Source organism: Podarcis raffonei, chromosome 14, assembly GCF_027172205.1.
Source record: "Podarcis raffonei isolate rPodRaf1 chromosome 14, rPodRaf1.pri, whole genome shotgun sequence".
In the NCBI taxonomy this organism is placed as follows: Eukaryota; Metazoa; Chordata; class Lepidosauria; order Squamata; family Lacertidae; genus Podarcis; species Podarcis raffonei.
Genome location: NC_070615.1, coordinates 6,998,190 through 7,019,682, shown reverse-complemented (window position 1 = coordinate 7,019,682; position 21,493 = coordinate 6,998,190). Strand labels below are relative to the sequence as shown.

Here is a 21,493-nt window from a genome sequence, read left to right as displayed (position 1 = left end):
GTGATGGACTATATGGAATTGGCGGAAATGACCGGCAGGATCCGAGATCAGGGGGAAGAGTCAGTGGAAGAAATTTAAAGATTATTTACAGAGATATTGTAAAATTAATGAATTTTAGAATAATGTTGGATTAAAATTAAGAGGTTTCTAGCTGTAATGGGTTAAAAGAATATGAAAAAATGGGTTTATAAAAGTAAAATTTCAAGATCACAACAATTTAAGAATAAAGATTTGGGTAGAATAAAGAGGGAAACAAATTGCTGAGTTAATAAAGTGAATTGGAATACAAAAAAGAGAGGTATGAGGAGGTCCAAGAAACAAGTAAATGAAAAATAATGTGATGGAAAGATTTTTTTTTTCTTTTTCTGTTTGTTTTTATTTTTTGTAATGTAAAAATCTTAATAAAAATCTTATAAAAAAAAAAAACAGAAAGCACAACCAGTGCAAATTGCAGCAGCTTCTGGAGTGGGGCACCCAGCTTTACCCATCAGCGTTGAAAGTTCTATTAGCTACTGAGCCAAGTTCAAGGTTTAGTTCTCAACATTTAAAGCCCCATTTGGGACCAGGATACTTAGTACAGACCAAGCCAGTCTCTAAGATCTTCCCAAGAGGATAGTCCTTGGTGGACTGCCACTTGCTGACGATGTGTAAGTGAGCCTCTGGAATGCCCTCCATCGGGTAGTTTGTGAGACAGTCACAGTAACAACCTTTCAATGCCTCTTAAAAACTTAGATTTATCTAGGTCCATGTTTCCCAAAGTGGGCGATACTGTCCCCTGGGGGCACTGGAATGATCCAGGGGGGCAGTAGTAGCCTTGGGTGCAATTGGGGGGGCATTGCATAAAAATAAGGGTGGTTGGGATCTCCAAAGAATTGATGCTTTTGAATTATGGTGCTGGAGGAGACTCTTGAGAGTCCCATGGACTGCAAGAATATCAAACCTATCCATTCTGAAGGAAATCAGCCCTGAGTGTTCACTGGAAAGACAGATCCTGAAGCTGAGGCTCCAATACTTTGGCCACCTCATGAGAAGAAAAGACTCCATGGAAAAGACCCTGATGTTGGGAAAGATGGAGGGCACAAGGAGAAGGGGACGACAGAGGACGAGATGGTTGGACAGTGTTCTCGAAGCTACCAGCATGAGTTTGACCAAACTGCGGGAGGCAATGGAAGACAGGAGTGCCTGGCGTGCTCTGGTCCATGGGGTCATGAAGAGTCGGACACACTAAACGACTAACAACAACAATAACAGTATTATTTGTATGAGAGAGTTGTGTTTTGTTTTTACCAAGTTTCATTGAATGTTGTGTGTTTATTGTTTTGTTACATCAGGTGGGATAATTTTAATAAATAAATAATAGCTATCGGGATCATTCATCTTTCCCCAAAACCACCCACCAGAGATGGAGAGCAGTCAACGCCACCTTTTACAGTGGCACTTCCTGTGCCTTGGCATCCAAAGTGTTGCTGCTTCTGTGTGGAGTTTCAACAATATCCTAGCAGAACCGTATCCTTTCTAATGTTTTGGATGAGCCTGGTATGGCGCCTGCACAATTGGATTTTGTGTAAAAATACACAACAAATCTGATTTCTGTTGCATTAAGGAGTTATGTCTGGTAAAATATATGAAGCAAAGAATGAAATAAGCTGCAGTTCTACAGAGTCTTCCATTTTGCTTCCTTCAATACTTGACCACTAATATTAGAGAATATTGGATCAAGGTACAGTTTTAAGTGAATGTCTATGAGATGATACAGTAGCCAAGTTAAACCACAGGTTAGATGATAAAATACAAAATTGAGTTGTGTTCCTTTACAGGAAAGGGCTGTAATATGAAACAAGGGTGTAATGTCTTTCAGTGATGCATATTCCACAAGAAGAGGAGGAGGAGAAGGAGGAGAAGGAGGAGAAGGAGGAGAAGGAGAAATGTGCTGGCAGGGACCTCTACCGAGGCAGTTCAAGAGCACAGTACTTCCATGGAACAATCATGGCTAAGGACCGTTGTCAAGCTGTTTCCTTCTCTGTGAATTTGCCAAATCCCTTTAGAGCCACTGAAGTAAAGTGACCTTCACCACTTCTGGTGGCAGGAGAAATCTCACACCTCAGCCGCTCAGAATACTCCGCCTCTGTTCTGCCACATCCCCTTTCTGTAGCCAAGGAAGAACCTGAGAGTGAACACAGATATTCACCTCCGCATAAGAAGATTGGCAGGCCATGGCTCAGTGCAGGAATGACAGTGGCCCAGGTCCCTCCTAGTCACCTTTTCTATTAGGACATTAGCCACAGGGGGAGGGGGCACCGTTTGCCTAAAATGGGAGGGTACTTATGGGTGAGGCTTGTAGATTTCATTAAGGTCCCCTTGAGCTCTGGCTTGAATCAACTTGGTTAATGAGAACTTACAGCACCTAGACAGGGTTCTTTTAACATACCAATGTTGACTTGATAACTGAAGACAGAGCCATGCCAATTGGCCCAGTTGGGTTTTGTGCAAAGACCAAGCGGCAGATGAAAGGATCACCAAGCCCAACCATCCTCATCCTCAAGCAGGACACCTTATGACTGAAAACATACAACATGGATCCCTCTCCAGCCTTGGTACAAAAATAGCTAAGGATGGGAAAGGAAGAGATTCCAGGAAAGAAGGAAATTGCTTATATATTTCAACAAGTTTTTTTCTAATGTATTAGCATATATCTGTCTTTGTGAACAACAAACTGCCCACCTCTTGCTGAGATTCAGCTGTCAACACCTTTCTTTCCAAGTGGGTTGACACAAGGCGCTCTTCCTGAATGGTGCCTACCAGAGTTCACAATGCACAACCACTTCCTAAATATTCGAACCAAACAACCTTCTAGTATACGCAGGTTACACATGGTGAACTGTGACTCCATGAATGCTCAGGAGTCCCACAATGATGTAACCTGCACCTGGGGGAACCTGACATGACAAATACTATTTTCTTTTTCTTTTCTCTTTGGTAGCTGTTTTAGTCTCTTTTAAAATGTACATTAGTTTTCTATATCTTGTGGTATTATGACTTTAATAAAAATCTTAATACCAAAATATTGGTGTAGAATGGGGACAGGAGAGGGGAACCCATTGTAAAACAAAAGATAATCCCACATGCATGTCCATATTAGCACAACTGCAACTATCAACTGTGTTCTTTATGGCTGAAAATTTTTAACTTTTCTTAGATTCCTGGAACAAACGTGCTAGCCACAAATCTTCATGACAGACACATGCACACCACGAGATTATGAATTAGCTATGACAGAGAAGACTCACTAATAGGATTGGATGTAAACTTCAGGTCACTTAATTTTAAGGCTCAGCTAATGGCCTAAAGAAAATTGGATATCATCTCATAACATAAATTCTGAATCAGACTTTCCTGCCCATCAACAGGAACACCATTAAAAGTAACAGCAACTAGGCCCGCTGTAAAATGAAATGATGCAGTTGTAAAACTAATTTCCACAATGTGGATTATTCTACCACCAAAGCATAAAAACTCCACATTTCATAGTATGAAGTTATAAAATTGGAGCAGCAACATTTTTAGTATAAGTCTGATCTCATTGATAAAAAATAAATCTGAAAACATCTGCTCATTTCCATATAATTTGTTGTTCACTAATGTTATCTATAAAATGGCATGCATCAATTGTTTGCAATCGTATTTCCAATATACACAAGAATGAAATACTAGAAGCATTTTGAACATTTACACAAAGCAACACCCTTTCCCCTCCACGCCTTAAATATGGAGATGATGAACAGGAATAGTAGCAGCAACTACCTGAGGGAGATCTGCAGTTGCAGGAACTCTGGGATGGAGAACCCTGGTCTTATCTCAGAAATTAAATGCTTCTCCATCCACCTTAACCTGCCTTCACACCAACAGATGAGGCACTTACCCAGCAAGGGGTGGCTCTTTATTATCTCTGGCTCCTCGGTCCTTTGCTCCTCCACTTTGGCACTGGCTTGCCCATGACCATTGGCCAAGGTCTTCTGACGGTTTCTCAGGCCCTGCCGAACTTCAGCCAGCAGAGCAGCCTGAATGGCTTCAGTCATCTGTCAGAGATGCAGGCTGTCAGTGAGGAGGATGTTAGGCTGTCCTGCCCCAAGCCCAGGCCTCCTTCCCCCCGCCCCTCTTCTCCCAAACACTGCTTCAGGGAGGGGGCAATGAGCAGGGAAGGCCAACTTACTTACCTATGCTTCTGAGCACCTATGCAAGGATGCTCAGTGCAGAGGAAAGGCAAAGCTAGGCTGACCCTTTGCCCTGCTGCATTGCTCTATCAGTGGCAACTGGCTTCATGATAGGAGGGGGTGAAGAAGAGGGGCCTGGGGGTGCTAAAGCTAGGAGGGTTGAGGAGGTGACCTGAAACTCTCCTGCCCATCAGACTGGAGAGGCTGAGAACTTTTCAACCACTTGTCACATACAGAGCAGCCAGTTCCTGATATTCTTTGACTTTGAACAGTCAAAAAGAAAAGAAAAAAAGACCTCTCCACACACTGACACATCAGACGGATGGCTAGGCCAAAACTTTCCCCTAGATGCACCACCTTTTTATATGCAAAGCGCTATTTCAGATGTTTGTATGGTCGTCCATATCAGATAATTTCTATACATGCAGAACTAGCACAATATGAGAAAGGTTCAGGGCCAGCCTATTCCCTGACACGATCGTCTCACACATGTGTAGGGCAACACTGGAAATCCGACAGGTCAGCAACAAATATGTCACATGGAGTTTCTGCTCATGGTTTCAGCAGGCTGTGTCTGTGTTGGTGAACTGGTCCTGAATCAAGGCAGAGACCTGGAGGCTGTGGGGCCTTCCTGATTCCCCCAGATCTGCAAAAGCTGCTTTGGTCTGGATTCCCTTGTGCACATGAGCTGACCTTGGTTAGATGCCAAGGTGCCCCTGCAGGACACACTATGCTGACAAGGAAGGCGATCCTGGCTGGATTTCGGCACCAAGTGCATCACCAACAGATAACAGACTGTGGGCTTCTCTGTCACACCAAATGTCTCAGCTACCATATATTGTTCCCCATGCCAGCAGTCTACAGTGGATTGCTACCACCTATCCAAGGTCTCTTTGCACTTTGTTGCTTCAAGGAAGCCTACACAATAGTTCTCAATGGTTCTCAATGGCAGAAGAGCACCCACTTCCTACCTCTATGGATTGGTCTCTCCAAGAAGAAATAAGTTTGACAAGTGAACTGTTCTCTGGTTCATGGACAGGAAACCCCAATATGTCTGAAAATAGAGGAAACACTCTTAGTCAGGCTGCATCCAGTTGAAGTATAACAATGCACCAGGCCTTTAAAACAGAACCACTTGTCTTGAAGGCCTTGTAAAAGATGATGGCAGTTTAAGAAAAGAAGTTTCATGAAGCATTTGCAACTAAACAGGAATCTTGTACACAAGTTAACAATCCTGGTATTGTTGACTACCTCTGAACTTTCTGTTTGCAATATACAGCCCACTTAAATTTAACCCACTTGACCATACACATATCAAATCACATGTAACTGAAGTTCCGGATTCCTCAGTTTTGATTTCCAAGGTCCCTCCCCTGCAGAAAATCCATCCTGGGGTGTAATGCAATATGCCCTACGGTCTCCAGTTTACTTACATAACATCAGCGTAGGAGAGTATCTATTTCTCCCAGCTTTAAAAAAACCAATACCTTATTTTTAGTCTTGGTTACCAATGGCTATTTTTCTTATCAGTAAAGAATTAAGGATATAGCTAAATTACCCATAAATCACCCACATATGAGCTATATAAAGCTAAACGGAAAAAGAGCAGTAAGGAATATCTTGAGGATGCTGGAACTGCTAATGGAGCTGGTACAGAAAATGGGAGAAGCAAAGCGGGGCTGTGACTTAATGGCAGGGCAGAGGCCCCACGCAGGCAGAAGGCTCCAGCCTCACATACCCTCCAAGTGTCCCAATTTCCCAGGGATAGTCCTGGAATTACAGAAGCCATCCCGGTTTCTGATTTGATCCTGGAATGTCCTGGTTTTCCTTTTTCCTTCCCTCTATGTCTCGGAGAACAATTTTTATTTTTATTTATTTTTTATTGGGTTTTATTCATAACAAACAATATAAAATAAACATCAATACAATATCACAGTGTGGGATTTCTCCAATCCCTTGATTTCCCTCTACCCTCTCCATGGTTCAATTATATTTATTATTCATTCTTGCATGTCCAGATCTTATTTTCCATCTATATTCTCAGAGAACAATTAAAAGTGGTGTGTGTGTGTGTGTATGTAGGTGCAAAATTGGAGTCCTGTTTATAGGGAAAATAAAATCCCTGCACCAAAAGAAGGAAATGGTGAAGCCCTTCCTTTAGTTTTGAAGAAAAAGGTCACCGGTCCACTTTAAATTCTCTAATTGCAATGCTACTGTAGGCAGCCATTTACTTTTTTTTTAATTAAATATTTATTGGTATTTTCAACAAACATATAACAATCAAAAACAAAAAATAAACAAAATAAAAACAACACAAAAATACATAAAATTTAAGACTTAACAAAAAAAAGAAAAGACACATAAAGTTTCAGATACTTATTTTCCTTAACCTTATTTCTCAGACCTCCTCACACCTCCCCTTCTTGTATTCCAATTTAAATTGTCAATTCAGCAAGTCCTTAACTTATTTCTTCACTTTAACTTGAACATTTGTTCTAACATAGTGTTATTTTACTTTACTTCTTTTTTCCATTCCCTCAATTTATTTTTACCAGCCTTATTTCTATTTAATTTAAAAAAACCAATTTTACCTTATCAAATTTACACATCAATACTTATACCTCATTAATTATTCTTAAACCTTTTTCCTAAAGTCGACCAAAATTTCCCTTCCACGATTTCCCCAATTTCCATACAACTAACAAAATATAAAAAACAAGGCAGATTATACTTATGTACCCTTTGGATTCCCAACCTCCACCCACCCTTTTCCCGGTTCCAGTCCCCAACCAATATCCATCAGTCTTTATGTTATTTAGCCTGGAGATCTCACGTCCGAGGCCCTTATATCTCTCTCAGTTCCTTTCTGCCGGTCTCTTTGATAGTCCTTAATGTTAAACCCCAAGTCTCGGAGAGGCTCCGGCCCAACAGGATCCATATTGCTTCCAGCCAGACCTCCGTACTTAAAAGCAAAGCCTATGGGGTACTCCAACTCTTGTTTCATATTTCTTTCAAATCCACATGTCCCCAAAGCTCCAACTTTCACCTTCAGCAAATTTGTAATCCTCAGGTCTTCAGATCTCCTCCAAAGGAGATCTCTCCATTTTTCAGACTCCCATTCAGGCCAGGCTTTCCGCATCAAATTTTTATTATCCTTTTTTGTCATCATGTCAGGCCTCATATTGCAACTCTCCTTTGACTCCTGCTGAATTCCAGCTCCTCCTTCATTTTCTTCAAAAGCAACATATTGCTCCATCGTGTCTAAACTTTCAGTTTCATTTATTTGTTCAGTTGAATGGGCTTCCTGTTTCAAGTCCTTATCAGGATCAAAACTGTTATTTACTGTCAAGCGTAGTACTGAAACCTCTGTAGACAAAGCATTGTACTCGTCTTGTAACTTTCCCAGGAGAACAAATGCTCTGTCCAATTCTGCTTGAATTTTCCATGCTCCAGCCATTTTTGTAATGTAATGTCACTAATACCCCTCTAGGGGGATTTTAGTTCCTTAATATTCCTTTCATCTCACAACCAAAAGTCCAGTTATTTTGTATCAGCCCTCCTTATTTTCAGCAAGTTATAACAAATAAACCAGCAGAAGCAACAGAAACAATGTTCTCTTTTTCTAGCTGACAACTAGCTGACTGACAGCTAACTTGACAGCTGTCAAGCTCTTCAATACAGCAGGCTTTCTCACAGGACGTTCCCGGGTCTAGGGGGGGTGAAATTTCAGCTCCCAAAATTCTTTTTATCCTCCAGTAAATCTTCTTATAATGTCAAAACCGTGAAGTCAAAATCTTTTATTAAAAAGCAAAAAACAGATTCTCTCGACCTTAGCTGCCCGGTCCTTTGCTTTAGATTGTTTACAAAGAGGGGGGGGTGGACTTCCTTTTTAACCCCTTCCCGCTCGTTCCAGATCCAAAATAAAATTTTTTAAAGTTCCAATCTCCGTATTACTCACGGGTTGATGTTTTAGAGTCCAATCGATCCAAAGAAGAAATTGGCGCTCTCTGTCAATGGCTTGCGGCTTCACTCCGTAGACGAGGGAGTACTCTCAGCACCACGCCTCACCCCGTCCCCGCTCCGAAGCCTTTAAAAAGGCTCCGTCACGGATTGGGGGGGCGCAAATGGTGCCCGCCGAGTCTCTGTGTTCACAGGCTTCCGCGCCTGTGATTTTAAGGGTCTCCGCTTCGCCGCAGCGGCCAGACCCAGACACTACGGAGCCGATTCCCTCCGAAGCTCGGAGGGAATCCGCCATTAAACAATGGCGCCAACCCGGAAGTGTAGGCAGCCATTTACTAGGAAACACTTGGAATGTTGAGTCCTTTATTGTAAATGAAGCCTTACACTGTCTGCTCAGAAGGAAGTCCCACTGTATTCAATGGAGCTTACTCTGGGTAAAAACTGAGCAGCTTTGTTCTCTGGGCCCTTTCAGACAACCAGCTTCCAACTTTCATATTCAGCATCCTTTTGGAGGAAGGGGACTGGTTATTTAAAGGATTCCCCATCTGACTATAATTTAGGACGTGTGATGTAGGCCTTTTGCATTTCCTGGAGGAATCTGGCACCTGCCTGTCCACTCCTGAAATTTCTTCCGCTGTTTATAACAACAAATGAATATTGACTTTTTGCAGGTCACATTGGGCAAACTCTCAAAAAGGGGGAGGTTGTTTCATTTAGCTCTGAGCCAAAGGTCTATGGGTATACTGAAAAATCAAACACATCTGACCAAGTTGATGCTACAATAAATATATTAGGTGCTACAAGACTCATTGTTAAAAGTTATGAAGACAAAGACATGATCAGATTTCATGAGTTTATTGCATGCTGCTTCTGGGGTGAGAAAAGCTGTTGCTTATGGGGGAAAAAAATCTTGTGGCCCATGCAGCTGCCAGGAATTGGGAGAAGTGAAACTAGCCAGCTTCTTCTTACATCAGCTGTATGTTTTTCTGCCTGCAACAGGTTATTCATAGGTTTATATGATCATGACATTAAAGCAGGGGTCAGCAAACTTTCAGCAGGGGGCCAGTCCACTGTCCCTCAGACCTTGTGGGGGACCGGACTATATTTTGAAAAAATAATGAACGAATTCCTATGCCCCACAAATAACCAGAGATGCATTTTAAATAAAAGCACACATTCTACTCATGTAAAAACACCAGGCAGGCCCCACAAATAACCCAAAGATGCATTTTAAATAAAAGGGCACATTCTACTCATGTAAAAACACGCTGATTCCCGGACCATCCGCGGGCCGGATTTAGAAGGTGATTGGGCATTAGTTTGCCTAGTAAAGGATAAAGGGACCCCTGACCAATAGGTCCAGTCGCGGACGACTCTGGGGTTGTGGCACTCATCTCGCTTTACTGGCCAAGGGAACCGGCGTGCAGCTTCCAGGTCATGTGGCCAGCATGACTAAGCCGCTTCTGGCGAACCAGAGCAGAGCACGGAAACGCCGTTTACCTTCCTGCCGGAGTAGTACCTACTTATCTACTTGCACTTTGATGTGCTTTCGAACTGCTAGGTTGGCAGGAGCAGGGACCAAGCAACGGGAGCTCACCCCTTCTCCAGGGATTCAAACTGCCGACCTACCGATCGACAAGCCCTAGGCTCTATGGTTTAACCCACAGCGCCACCCGTGTTAGTTCACCTACCCATGCATTAAAGCATGAAATAATAATAATAATTTATTATTTACCGTATACCCTGCCCATCTGGCTGAGTTTCCCCAGCCACTCTGGGCAACTCCCAATCAAGTGTTAAAAACAGTACAGTGTTACATATTAAAAACTTCCCTGAACAGCCCAGTTCTAGCTAAAATCAAGTCATAATGAAAACTATGAAACCTCGGATAGTCACTAGGCTAAGAATTTGTTATCAACAATGCTGAAGCTTTGCTTCGGCGGGATCTTACTCATACAACAGTTTTGCTGGAAGGAACGCTAACTTAGGTCTCTCTCTTTCTCTTTTACGATAATGGAAGTTTGAAATGTTCATATGGAGGGTGGTGTCACTCACCACCCATAAGTAAAAACCCCAAATGGCATCTCTTAGCAGTCATACCTCACAAAACAAGAGGAAAGCCCATGTGTAGCAGCACTGAAATGATTTATGGGCCCAACATCTTTCAAGTTCACAAGCCAGAGGCTGAGAAACAACTGCTGTGCATCACACCAGTGCTTCAGGCCACATGGCTTAGCTGCCCTACCAGTTGAAAATAGTTGAGATCATGATGGACCAGTGTTTTAAATGAAAGTAAGGATACCTGGGGCATCTTGAGTGTTGTGAGAAGTTCAAAGTTCAGAAGGTACTAGAGGAACATATGGAAACTCAGGCTCCCTTCTCACAACGCACAGGATGACATTAATGTTTCAGCACCTCAAAATGTGTTTTCAATGCTGTCATGTCTAGAAAACAAACATGGTTTGTGTCTGCCATAATTCTGCACTGTCTCCTGATACTCACGTTTAGTGGACTCTTCATAAGAGCTTGTGGTCCCAAGAGATGGTGTGGGTCTCCATTTGTTGCGTGCAGACTCCAGTTTCTGGCGACTGAGGGGAAATGTTATAACAGTCAAAGAGATCAGTGCAGGCAAGCAGAGATACCACTAAGCAATCCTGGGCTATAGTAAACTTACTGACCTTTATGGACCTAAGTAAGTCATGCCCATTATTTTCAATGGGTCTACTCTGAGTAGGACTAACATTGGCTCTAACCCAATATACATATATAACTGGAGGAGGACTGTCCCGTAGTGTACAGCTATCTTTCAGATGATCAAAGAGTGTGAAGCTGGGCAGCCTGCTAAGACTTCCCAAGAGCCATTTGTCCTCAGTGGCTGGCACAGAAAGCAGGCTCACTTGCTTAAAGCAACAAGGATCCCGTGTGAAAAATCATCTGCCTGGCCCTTCTCTTGCCCACAGTCCACAGCAAAGCAAACCCCCAGCCTCTTGCATGTGTTGACTTGTCAGGCTCAGTTCCCAGCATCCAAGGAAGCAGGCCTGGGAAAGGAATGTGCTCCTCATCAATATAAGCTGCCAGTCATGGGAGGCCCTTGGCATAAAGCAGCCCTTTAAAATGACTGGCAGCTGCACAGTTGCCATCTAGACTTCCTGCCTGCCTGCCACAGGCTCCTCCCTCACAGCCACTTTTCTTCTTGCCTTGACTGTTGGCAGAACCAGCAGTACAATTTTTCTCCTCCCCCCAACTTTCAAGTTAGTTGTCCTTAGAAGGCCAGACCCAAGAGCCATGTAGGTTTCTTGAAGGACAATGATCACCCACACCAGTTGTCTAATTAGCATGCTCCATTTGGCTTGGCTAAAAACACGGCACATATTATTTCTCTCCTGCCCAGATGCTGAAGGAGCAGCCAGCAAAATAAATGTGCCCTTGAGTGGGTATGAACAAGCAAACCAACCAAACAACTTCATTTTGATATTCCTGTTTAATGGGCAGGAGTAATAAAAATGCAACTAATGGTGGACTTTCAAAAGGGTAGACCAAACATGGTGTGCGAGGAAGTGTCTGTCAATTATCCCTTCCCAAGAGCCTTCTTACTGCGACTTGGGAAGATGACTCCTGCAACTTGCCAATTTCAACTCCTCAGGTTAATTAATTCTGGGAAATGCCAGTTTCCAAGGTCCAGTTTTTTATATGCAAATAGAAAACCAGGAGTGCCCCAACCAGGCATTTCCTGGTGTATATTTATATCTTTCAAGGTAGGGAGACTGAGGTTTCTCAAAATGTGCACTACAAATATTGTATGCTATTCAATCTCAAGACCTTTACTAGTTTCCAGGCTTATAATGCCTTATAAGGGAGAGGTGCTGAACGATGTCTGAGGTGGGTGGGGATGGGTAACAAATGAGCTCTGTCCTATTGACTGACTCTAAAGGTAAAGGGACCCCTGACCATTAGGTCCAGTCATGACCGACTCTGGGGTTGCGGCGCTCATCTCGCTTTATTGGCCGAGGGAGCCGGCGTAAAGCTACCAGGTCATGTGGCCAGCATGACTAAGCCGCTTCTGGTGAACCAGAGCAGCACACAGAAACATTGTTTACCTTCCCGCCAGAGTGGTACCTATTTATCTACTTGCACTTTGACGTGCTTTTGAACTGCTAGGTTGGCACGAGCTGGGACCGAGCAACGGGAGCTCACCCCGTCGCGGGGATTCGAACCGCCGACCTTCTGATCAGCAAGTCCTAGGCTCTGTGGTGTAGACCACAGCGCCACCCAAGTCCCTTGTGCAGACTAAACCAGGCAACAAATGATAGCAAAGTAGATATTTTTCTATCGGTATATCTGTGATCCTAAATGTTGTGGGGGTTCGAACCGCCGACCTTCTGATTGGCAAGCCCTAGGCTCACTAGGTCCCAACTCTAAGGTATGTGACACTCTTGAGCAGGAAGTGTTGATAGCATGGCAAATGGAAACTACTCTCAGGTTCCATTCCTAGTAGCAAGGAATGATTGATGATGATCTACTTTTCTCCTCCTCATAGCCTTTTCCATAATTTCTTCTCCCCTACCTGCAAGGACTTTGCAGAAGTATTTAGTGTGAGATGCTGCCATGATACCAATAGTATCCAGCTCTTCGTTCCTCATTAAAAAAAAAAAAGAATCTGCTTGATGGCTTCGGTGAAGTTGAGAATTGGGACAGTGCCTGAAACTGAATCTAGGCATGGGAGATGTCATTAGTTCCTTGGATATAAGCCCAATCGTTATTTACAAGGTTCAGCCTCCCACATAAATCAAGGTTATGTGGAGACCCCAGTTTTCAACAGTGGCTTGGAATCTGTTTCACAAAACATATCTTTGTTCATGTCTTCAAGCCTAGATGTCATAAAATGAAGCCTAAGCTATATGGGGCTGGCCTTGGTAATTTCTGAGACATTTGCTCCCCTTTTTGTGGCAGCCTAAGGGACGTGACAATATGTGGAATAAGCACTGTAAAACACAGTTCCATCACAATCATGGCCCAGAAAAATGGTCTGAAAGCAAAAGTGACTAAAGTTCAGTGACTAAAGCAAAGGATTTCTGCCCCTGAGCAGTGCCTAGCTGGGAGTCAACCAACTGAGAACCATCTGTAAGACCCTCTAGAAAGCAAGGAATAAACAGAGCAAGCAAAACAAATAAATGATGCAAATTATTATTCCCATTTCATGGAGATGAAATGAGAAGGAGCTAAATCCTAACTGGTACACCAAAGGATATAAATGTGGGTTAATTAAGAGTAATTTGGAAACACTCTTAATGGGTTTCCAGGGCATGGCACTAGACTGCACTATGAATGACAAATGATAGGCAGACAAAGGGATGTCTGCCCATCCATCTGTGCCATCTAACATTTTGCCTGCTTAGAGAAACACCAGAAAATGAAAGTTCTTACCTGGTCTTTTCTAAGGGCCTGCCAAATATCCTTTGAACTAAATATATCCTTCTCAGTAAGTAACTCAGAGTCAGGGATCTCTCTGTGGTACGGATGCTTTTTGTGTGTCCATTGAACCTTCCTGTTTGCTCTTGGGCCACACTAATGTACCTGTGACACAAATCCAGCACTTTTCTGGAGAACAAGTGATTTGCCTCCTGCTGCTCTTCCGCCCCTGGGGAACTGGCATAGCGCCATCCTGGCAATGTCAGAGAGAGATGATTGTTCCTTGACATAAGTCCAAGTGAGACTGGATAGAGAAGTCTCAAGATATCTAAATACTGAACACAGAGATCATCCAACTCCCCATCCACACCCCAAGGCAAGAGGCATGACAAGAGGAGCTTCGCTGCATCCATGACAACATTCACATTGACTTTTCCTGATGGCTGCCTCCGAACCTTCTTTGAACTCTTCGGCTTTTTGTGTCTTTTGATGCCGCCACTTTGTTCCAAAGAGCCAACTGCATTACTCTCCCCAAATGTTTGCTCTTCAGCTGGAGCTTTGACTTGCCCATCCAATGGAAAGAGTGACCCAGAAGTTCTGTTTCGTTTCAACATTAGCATCCTTTTGTCAGCTGTGCTTTTGGCTCTCTTTAGAGCGTCATAGCTGTGGAATGAGCTGGATGACCTCAGTCCCTTGAGCTGGGCTGAATGCAGGAGTTCGGCCAATTTTTCCAAATCAAAGAGAAGGACGTAAAAATGGATGTTCTGTCGCTCTGTCTTCACAGGCAGGATGGTAAAAGGCCACTGGGTATGGCAGGCAGTGGGTAGCTGAAAATAATAAGAACAAGAATAATGTACATTTTGGTCAGCCGCTGAAAATTACCCACAGCACATAGTATAGTCAACAGAAGGGTAAATATAACAAACCATTTCTAAAAGCAAAACCAAAAGCGAATGCAAACCAAAAGTCAAGACTGTTAAATAAAAGCATCTTGAATCTCTGGTGACCCACAGAAGGAGTCTGGTGGGTTTCTCTTGGGACAGCACTCCAGGCAAGGCCCTGTCTCTCGTGCGTCTCCACCTCCATCGTTCAGCCTGACACTGAAATCCAGCTCCGAGGGCCTTCTGGTGGCTCCCTCACTGCGAGAAGTGAGGTTACAGGGAACCAGGTAGAGGGCCTTCTCGGTAGTGGTGCCCACCCTGTGGAACGCCCTCCCATCAGATGTCAAGGGAATAAGCAGCTATCTTACTTTTAAAAGACATCTGGAGGCAGCCCTGTTTAGGGAAGTTTTTAATGTTTAATGCTGTATTGTGTTTTTAATATTCTGTTGTGAGCCACCCAGAGTGGCTGGGCAAAACCCAGCCAGATGGGTGGGGTATAAATATTATATTATTATTATTATTATTATTATTATTATTATTATTATTATTATTATTATATATTCCAAGATGGCACTTAGAGCAAAGCAACCCCAACCAGGGCATGGCATTTCAGAGGTGGGCAGGTGGCAAAATGGATTTGTATGGTGGTGTTCTATTGTAATGTTAACTTTCTGTAAGCTGCCCTGGAAACCTGTTGAAGGGGAAAGTATAAATTTTAAAAGTATGTTAGGAAATGCTCAGAGGAGGAATGCTTTCATACTCACCTGAAGCAAACTGCTTTCTTTGATGACTACCACAACTTGCAATGCCTTGTAAGACTGTTTTGGAAGCTCCTTTTAAAAACAGGCAGAGTGAAATAAAAATGCAATCCTCACATTTTAATTGTGAGAGGTGAAGTCAATTTGGGAGGAGGGTGCAAATGGTGCCTGTGTCGACTGCAATGGGGGGGGGGAGTCTCTTTCACCATTTCTGCTCCTTCTGCTTCAGTTCCTCCATGTAGAACTACCATGTGCAATTCAACAACTAGCTGCTTCTGCTAGTGCTCACTGCAAACTCAGTGACTAAAAAGGGGGAAAGAGTCTCTGGCAAAACTCAGCAGAGAGAGGAGGCTAATCCCCTGCTTCCAGGGAAAAGGTCATTCTTCTCTTCCCCCTCATCCTCAAATACATCAATACAGGCTATTAACCTTAACTGGTCTAAGCCAGACCCACCACACAAACATTTTATGGAAAGTACAATGGAAATGCTATTTTACCAGGTGACCTTTTCATCTCTGCAGGCTCTTTGCCGCTGGGATTCACCTGCTTCTAGGAACTATGTCTTGCCCACTTAGAATGCACACGTCCATTAGGAAGCAGAGCACTTGAATTCTTCAGGCACTCCAGCTTCCTGATGCCAATGCATTCTACGGCAGGATTAGTGCTAAATCGAGAGACAATAGGAGCAACCAAAGCTTTCTCCTTCCACAAGGGAACCAAGAAATGGAATCATGTGGTAGTTTTGCAAAGAAAACCATCCTCCCTTCTCCATTAAAGGGAGAGGTCACCACACCCCTAGTGCTCTCTAAATAAAGGCCTGGTTCCCAGTGGCACGGACACTGGAATGGTTATTCATACCTGTAGAAAACAAGGAAATCTGGATGCTTTTACACCTAGGTCTGCTAAGTCTGTAAATGAGAAACTGTTGCCTTTTGATAAGAAACTTTGGATATGAAATAAAAGTCAGAAGCTGCAAGGAGGCTGCTCTGTCTGGAGTCAGGACAGAACAACAACAAACCTCTGGTTATGTGAAACATATTCAATAAACACACAAGACGTAACCAGCTGTACGTTTAGAAAAATAATATATTCTATTCATTGTATTTAATTGTAGATTTCAACAGAAGTAGCTCATAAAGTTCAACGAAAAAAGTAGAAGCCCCAGTGGATCAGTTCATTCTCTAATCAGTTTATGCATAACGCCCATATATGTGAAAGTGTCTGTTCCACCAGTCTGTTCATAGAGTCCAACAATCCACATGAAAGGTTGTTGCAGTTCCACAGAATCCTTTCACAGTGTCTAAGACAAGGATTTTCGTAATATTAGCCTTGTTTCGCTGTCCTAAGCTTCATCAGTAGTTCAAACTCTGGGTAATGCAAATAAATACAATATTGTAATCTCACACATTTTTACAGCAAAGATAATATAAAAGCTGTCAGCAACCGTACATACCATATCTTGTGTGTTTATGGAGTCAGGGCAGGGCAGAAAGGCTCCAGAGATTGTCACGCCCAAAAAACTTGGGGGAATCAGAATGCTGAAGGTGAGCAACATACAGGCCTACCAACTCATTTCTACTCAGGAGTAAATCTGAGGCCAAGTCCTTGCACATTCTACAAAGCTATGATCGAGCACACATCTCTCCAGTACACATTTCACAGATCCTGCGTTGGAGAGATCTTCCAGATGCTATTTGAATATTCATATCTGCCTGAAAGAATTTCTCCCAACAAATCTGAACATTAATTGGATGTTCATACGCACCGTGAATAATCACACATTCCACACCAACATTTCTCCTATTGGTCCTAGAAGCTGGCACAGCCAATGATCAGGGAAGATGATGATGGGAGTTGTAGTCCAGAACATCTGGAGGGCACCAGGGTTAGAGATGCCTCTTCTACATCTCAAGTGATATTGGTGCTATGCTTTTTCCATCAGATGCGTTATTTGAAAAACTGAATGATTCTTGGGGCTGTTTCAGTCTTCCTTGAAAGCAGCCACTGTAGCAACATTTTTTAAAGGAATACTGAGAGGATCGAGGAAATTACAGACTGGTTAGCTTAGAGTTTATTCCAGGAAAACTGGTGGATAGTGTTGTTAACTAAGACCTACAAAGCATATAGAAGAATAAGTCCTGAAATGGAAGCAGTGGGGCTTCTGCAAGGATAAGTTCTATCTTACTAAACTCTTCAAGTTCTTTCAGAGTGTCAACAAGCATATAGAGAGGGGTGATACAGTTGTGAACTTAGACTTTCAAAAAGCTTTTTATAAAACTTCCTCACCAAAGACACCTTCAAAGACATGAAATAAGAGGGAAGGTCCTCTTTTGGATTAGCAAAAGGAACAAAACGTGGGTGGCGCTGTGGGTTAAACCACAGAACCTAGGACTTGCCAATCAGAAGGTCGGCAGTTTGAATCCCCGCGACGGGGTGAGCTCCCGTTGTTCAGTCCCAGCTCCTGCCAACCTAGCAGTTCGAAAGCACATCAAAGTACAGTAGATAAATAGGTACCACTCCAGCGGGAAGGTAAACGGCGTTTCCGTGCGCTGCTCTGGTTCACCAGAAGCGGCTTAGTCATGCTGGCCACATGACCCGGAAGCTGTACGCCGGCTCCCTCAACCAATAAAGCGAGATGAGTGCCACAACCCCAGAGTCGGCCACAACTGGACCTAATGGTCAGGGGTCCCTTTACCTTTACCTTTAAGGAACAAAAAGCAGAGAGCTGGAATAACTAGGCAGCTGAATCATGGACAGGATTCAAAGTAGGACTAAAAGAACCACACAAAATGGTTGGCAAGGGAACAAGTCCCTCCAACCACTGGCTATATTGCTTGATCTGGGAAGCAATGAGCAAAAATGCAAAGCAGGTTCTTTAAGATGTGCCTGGTGGACAGCAGCCTGAGGAGCTACTCCCAGTGATTCCCTTGGCCCTTCTCTGCTGAGCACCCTCACTTACCCCCCACTGGTGCCAACCACCTGCAGCCCTCCTCCACCCCACCCACACGCTCAAGAGGAGAGGCAGCTTTAGGGCTTGGCACACCGCAGGCCACTGCCCAGAGAGTCTGCAGCAGCCCCTGGCACCTGTAAATGTGGGGCCAGAGGCATCCTTGGACAACACAGTGGACAGATGCACCTCTTTTGGCTCCATGGGCCCCAACATCTCACCATGTTTGAGTGATGACACCAGCTCAGCAGCCTGAAGATTGGCAGGGCAAATTGTAGGCGAAGAAGCAAGCCGGAAATTGCAGCTGATGCACTGGAGAGAAGGGCCTGGAGAGTCGAGTCAACGAGCACAAATCCATGATCCAACTAATAGCTGAGGCAATCTTCTTCCGAGCCCCACGCTGCCCTGCCGGCAGCAAGGCCTCCATTTTGCATTAAGTGCTGGAGCCTCTTTTTGCTCTCTGCAGCCACGGCAGGGGTAAAACAACCAAGCGGCTGAAACCCAGCGACCGGTAATAAATTACTATATTGGATGCCTTTTGTTTTCTCCTGGCTGTGGCTTCGCTGTGTCTTCCCTACTATCATTACCAATTAAAGTGGGGGCTGCTTTGCTGAGCAGCACCTCGTAATGGCACCCGGCTCCCTCTACTCCAATTGCTCTGGCGAGAAACACCCGAGGTCAAGAAGCTCCTTTGACCTCTCCCGGCTCACTCCCCCTGACCACTCGCGAGGGGAAGCAATCTCCGCCGAACAGATGGACACTTTGGCAGGCTCTATAAAGCTAAAGAATATCAAGATAAATGGAATTGCACTCCCACCTTGCAGCCAGTTTATGAGCATAAAATATTGCTTCACGAAATCAGCAAACATTTTGGACTGGAAAGGCCACCGCTTAGTGAGCTGCTTGTTCTTGATTACAGAGGCTGGCAGAAATTGCATTCGGTGGCGTGGTGTGTTTTGTTTGTTTGATTTAAACTGATATCACAAAAATGGGTCCAGATTCTTATGCCACAGAAAGTTCTACTTGTTAGAAGCATATTTCAAGGCTGCTTTGACTGCTCTGCTCTCAGCGCACTCCCTTTTATGGTTTCTGTAGTTTTTAAATATGTTTTATATTTTATTGTTGGACTTCACCCTGATATTTTAAGTTATGGTGGCTCAGTAATGCTTAAAAAAAGAAATATAAATGGCAATCTACAAATTGCTTATATTAATATATAAACATTTTCAAGTGGAAAAAAATAATCCCAGACCCAGCATAGAGTGTTCAGAGGTCCAGTAATAACTGAGCATGGAAATGAGCCTTTGTTTGGCATTCAGAAGGCTTTAAATAGCTGTGCTGCGTTATCTTCAAATGAAACTTGAGTTAATTTCAGTGACAGTAAAATTCCATATAAAACCAGGTTTTTTGAATGTCAGTACAGCTTTCTCCTTTTCAAAGATGCCCCTGCCCTTGAAGAGAAGAGTTCTGTTTTGTTTTTCAAGTTCCCAGTCATTTGCGATTGGTGGGGAGGACCTTTGTGTAACCTCCTGACAGCCAAAGTCTCCCAGTGGGCTCACACAGCAGTAGGGCAGACATGGGACCTTGGGCCAAGAAGCTGTGGGGGACCAGGGGCAGGAGTATAGGGCATGCACACCATGTACCCCCTTGCCCTCCCTGCCAACCTTCAAGCAACCTGATCCTGGGGACAACTCTGAAGGCACCTACCCAGTCCTGCTGTCAGGCTCCAGGAGGCTGGACAGCTCCCCGGCACGGCATATGGGTGTGGGAGCTGTCCAGCTCCCAAAACGTCAGAGCTGCTGGCTGTTGGCACCCAAGGTGGGAGCAGCAGGCCTATCAGCGCAGAGCTAAGACAGGAGGGTACCTGAGAGGCTTCTATGTTCTCATTGACTGCTGCTGCTCTCCACACACACTGCAATGCAAAACAGCTCCGCTTCATTTAGCACACATTTAGGAATAGGAGCAGAATTCATACAAATGTTGAAGGCTCTACCGATGGTGGAGCTCAGGCTGGACCTGGGGGCCAAAGTCCAGCCTCCACCCTGCCCCCCACTACCAAATGACCACCTGGGGAGTGGCAGATTGTGCGAGGGGGGGCAGCAGCAAGCAGGCCTGGTCTCAGCCCCACCGAGGTTGACAGTGGTTAACCCCACAGCAGCCTTTCACACCTAAAAAACCATTTTATAGGGGAAGGGAGGCCAGGCAGGCAAGCAGGTGATTACAGATGCTCATTTCAATATTTTTCCTTTCACTTTAAAAATGCTTATCATCCTTTTTTTTTACAGTGGTACCTTGGGTTACATACGCTTCAGGTTACACACTCCGCTAACCCAGAAATAGTGCTTCAGGATAAGAACAGAAATTGGGCTCCGGCGGCACAGCAGCAGCGGGAGGCCCCATTAGCTAAAGTGGTGCTTCAGGTTAAGAACAGTTTCAGGTTAAGAACGGACCTCCGGAACGAATTAAGTACTTAACCTGAGGTACCACTGTACAAGTAAATGTGCGTAGCTTTAGGGCAGCAGAAGCAAACCTTGTTTTATTCCTGTGGTCTTGGAGATTGAAGCGAGTATAAAATATGAAACGGCACATGCTCAAAGTATTTCTCTTTTTTTATCAGGTTGTCCAACCTTTAGTGTGTGTGTTTTGGTGGGGGGCTGTTTATTTTTTGCTCTCTTGTGCCAAGAATGTAGGAGCATTTGCAGACCCTGGCATGGCTAGAGAGAAGAGCAGTCTGCTTCCTAACCAGAGTAACACACATGACTGTTTAGTGTGTGTGCGTGTGCTGGAGGACCATTAAGTCCAGGGTCTAAAATGATCTAGCTGCAAGACTGGCCTCTACACCAATTTTCTTGTCATTACATTGACCGGGGGTGGGGGTGGGACAGTGGAGGGGCGAGGAGCAGCAGAGACTTCCAAGATTGGGGGAGGGAGCATCGATCTGCTGCCTCCCCCCTTTGCATTGTCTGAAGCTGTCAGGGATAGTCTTTCCTTCCTTCTCTCAGTGAGGCTCACACACCTCCTCCCCAGCCAGGCACTTAAAGCTAGCAGCTCCTGACAACAGAAAGAGATGCTCATAATTGGGAGCTTTGAATCTTGGAAGTGCCACTACATATGTGGGCCTAGATGCTGAACACATTTATTTCTGAAGCCATTTTAACTCCGGGGTGTTAGAGAACTATATCAATGCACTGACATGCAAGCTGTAGTTTATTACATGTTAAAGTCACTCACAATTAAGCATTAATAATAATAATAATAATTCAGTTTCCATTTTCTGCTTCTGTGTAATGAAAAATGAAAAACACAGAACCATAACAATAGGGGAAG

General features: G+C 44.0%; 1 protein-coding gene across 1 annotated transcript in view; it reads right to left on the bottom strand.

Moving 5' to 3' along the window:
• Positions 1-21,493, bottom strand: part of WDR72 (WD repeat domain 72) — a 79,916-nt gene that overhangs the window by 25,292 nt on the left and 33,131 nt on the right. The window contains exons 15-20 of the mRNA XM_053365014.1: positions 17,887-17,891; positions 16,011-16,058; positions 13,596-14,407; positions 10,674-10,759; positions 5,183-5,265; positions 3,920-4,076 (exon numbers count right to left, since the gene is read on the bottom strand). Of these exons, the coding sequence (XP_053220989.1) occupies positions 3,920-4,076; positions 5,183-5,265; positions 10,674-10,759; positions 13,596-14,407; positions 16,011-16,058; positions 17,887-17,891 (1,191 nt within the window). The remainder of the gene's footprint in view (positions 1-3,919; positions 4,077-5,182; positions 5,266-10,673; positions 10,760-13,595; positions 14,408-16,010; positions 16,059-17,886; positions 17,892-21,493) is intronic.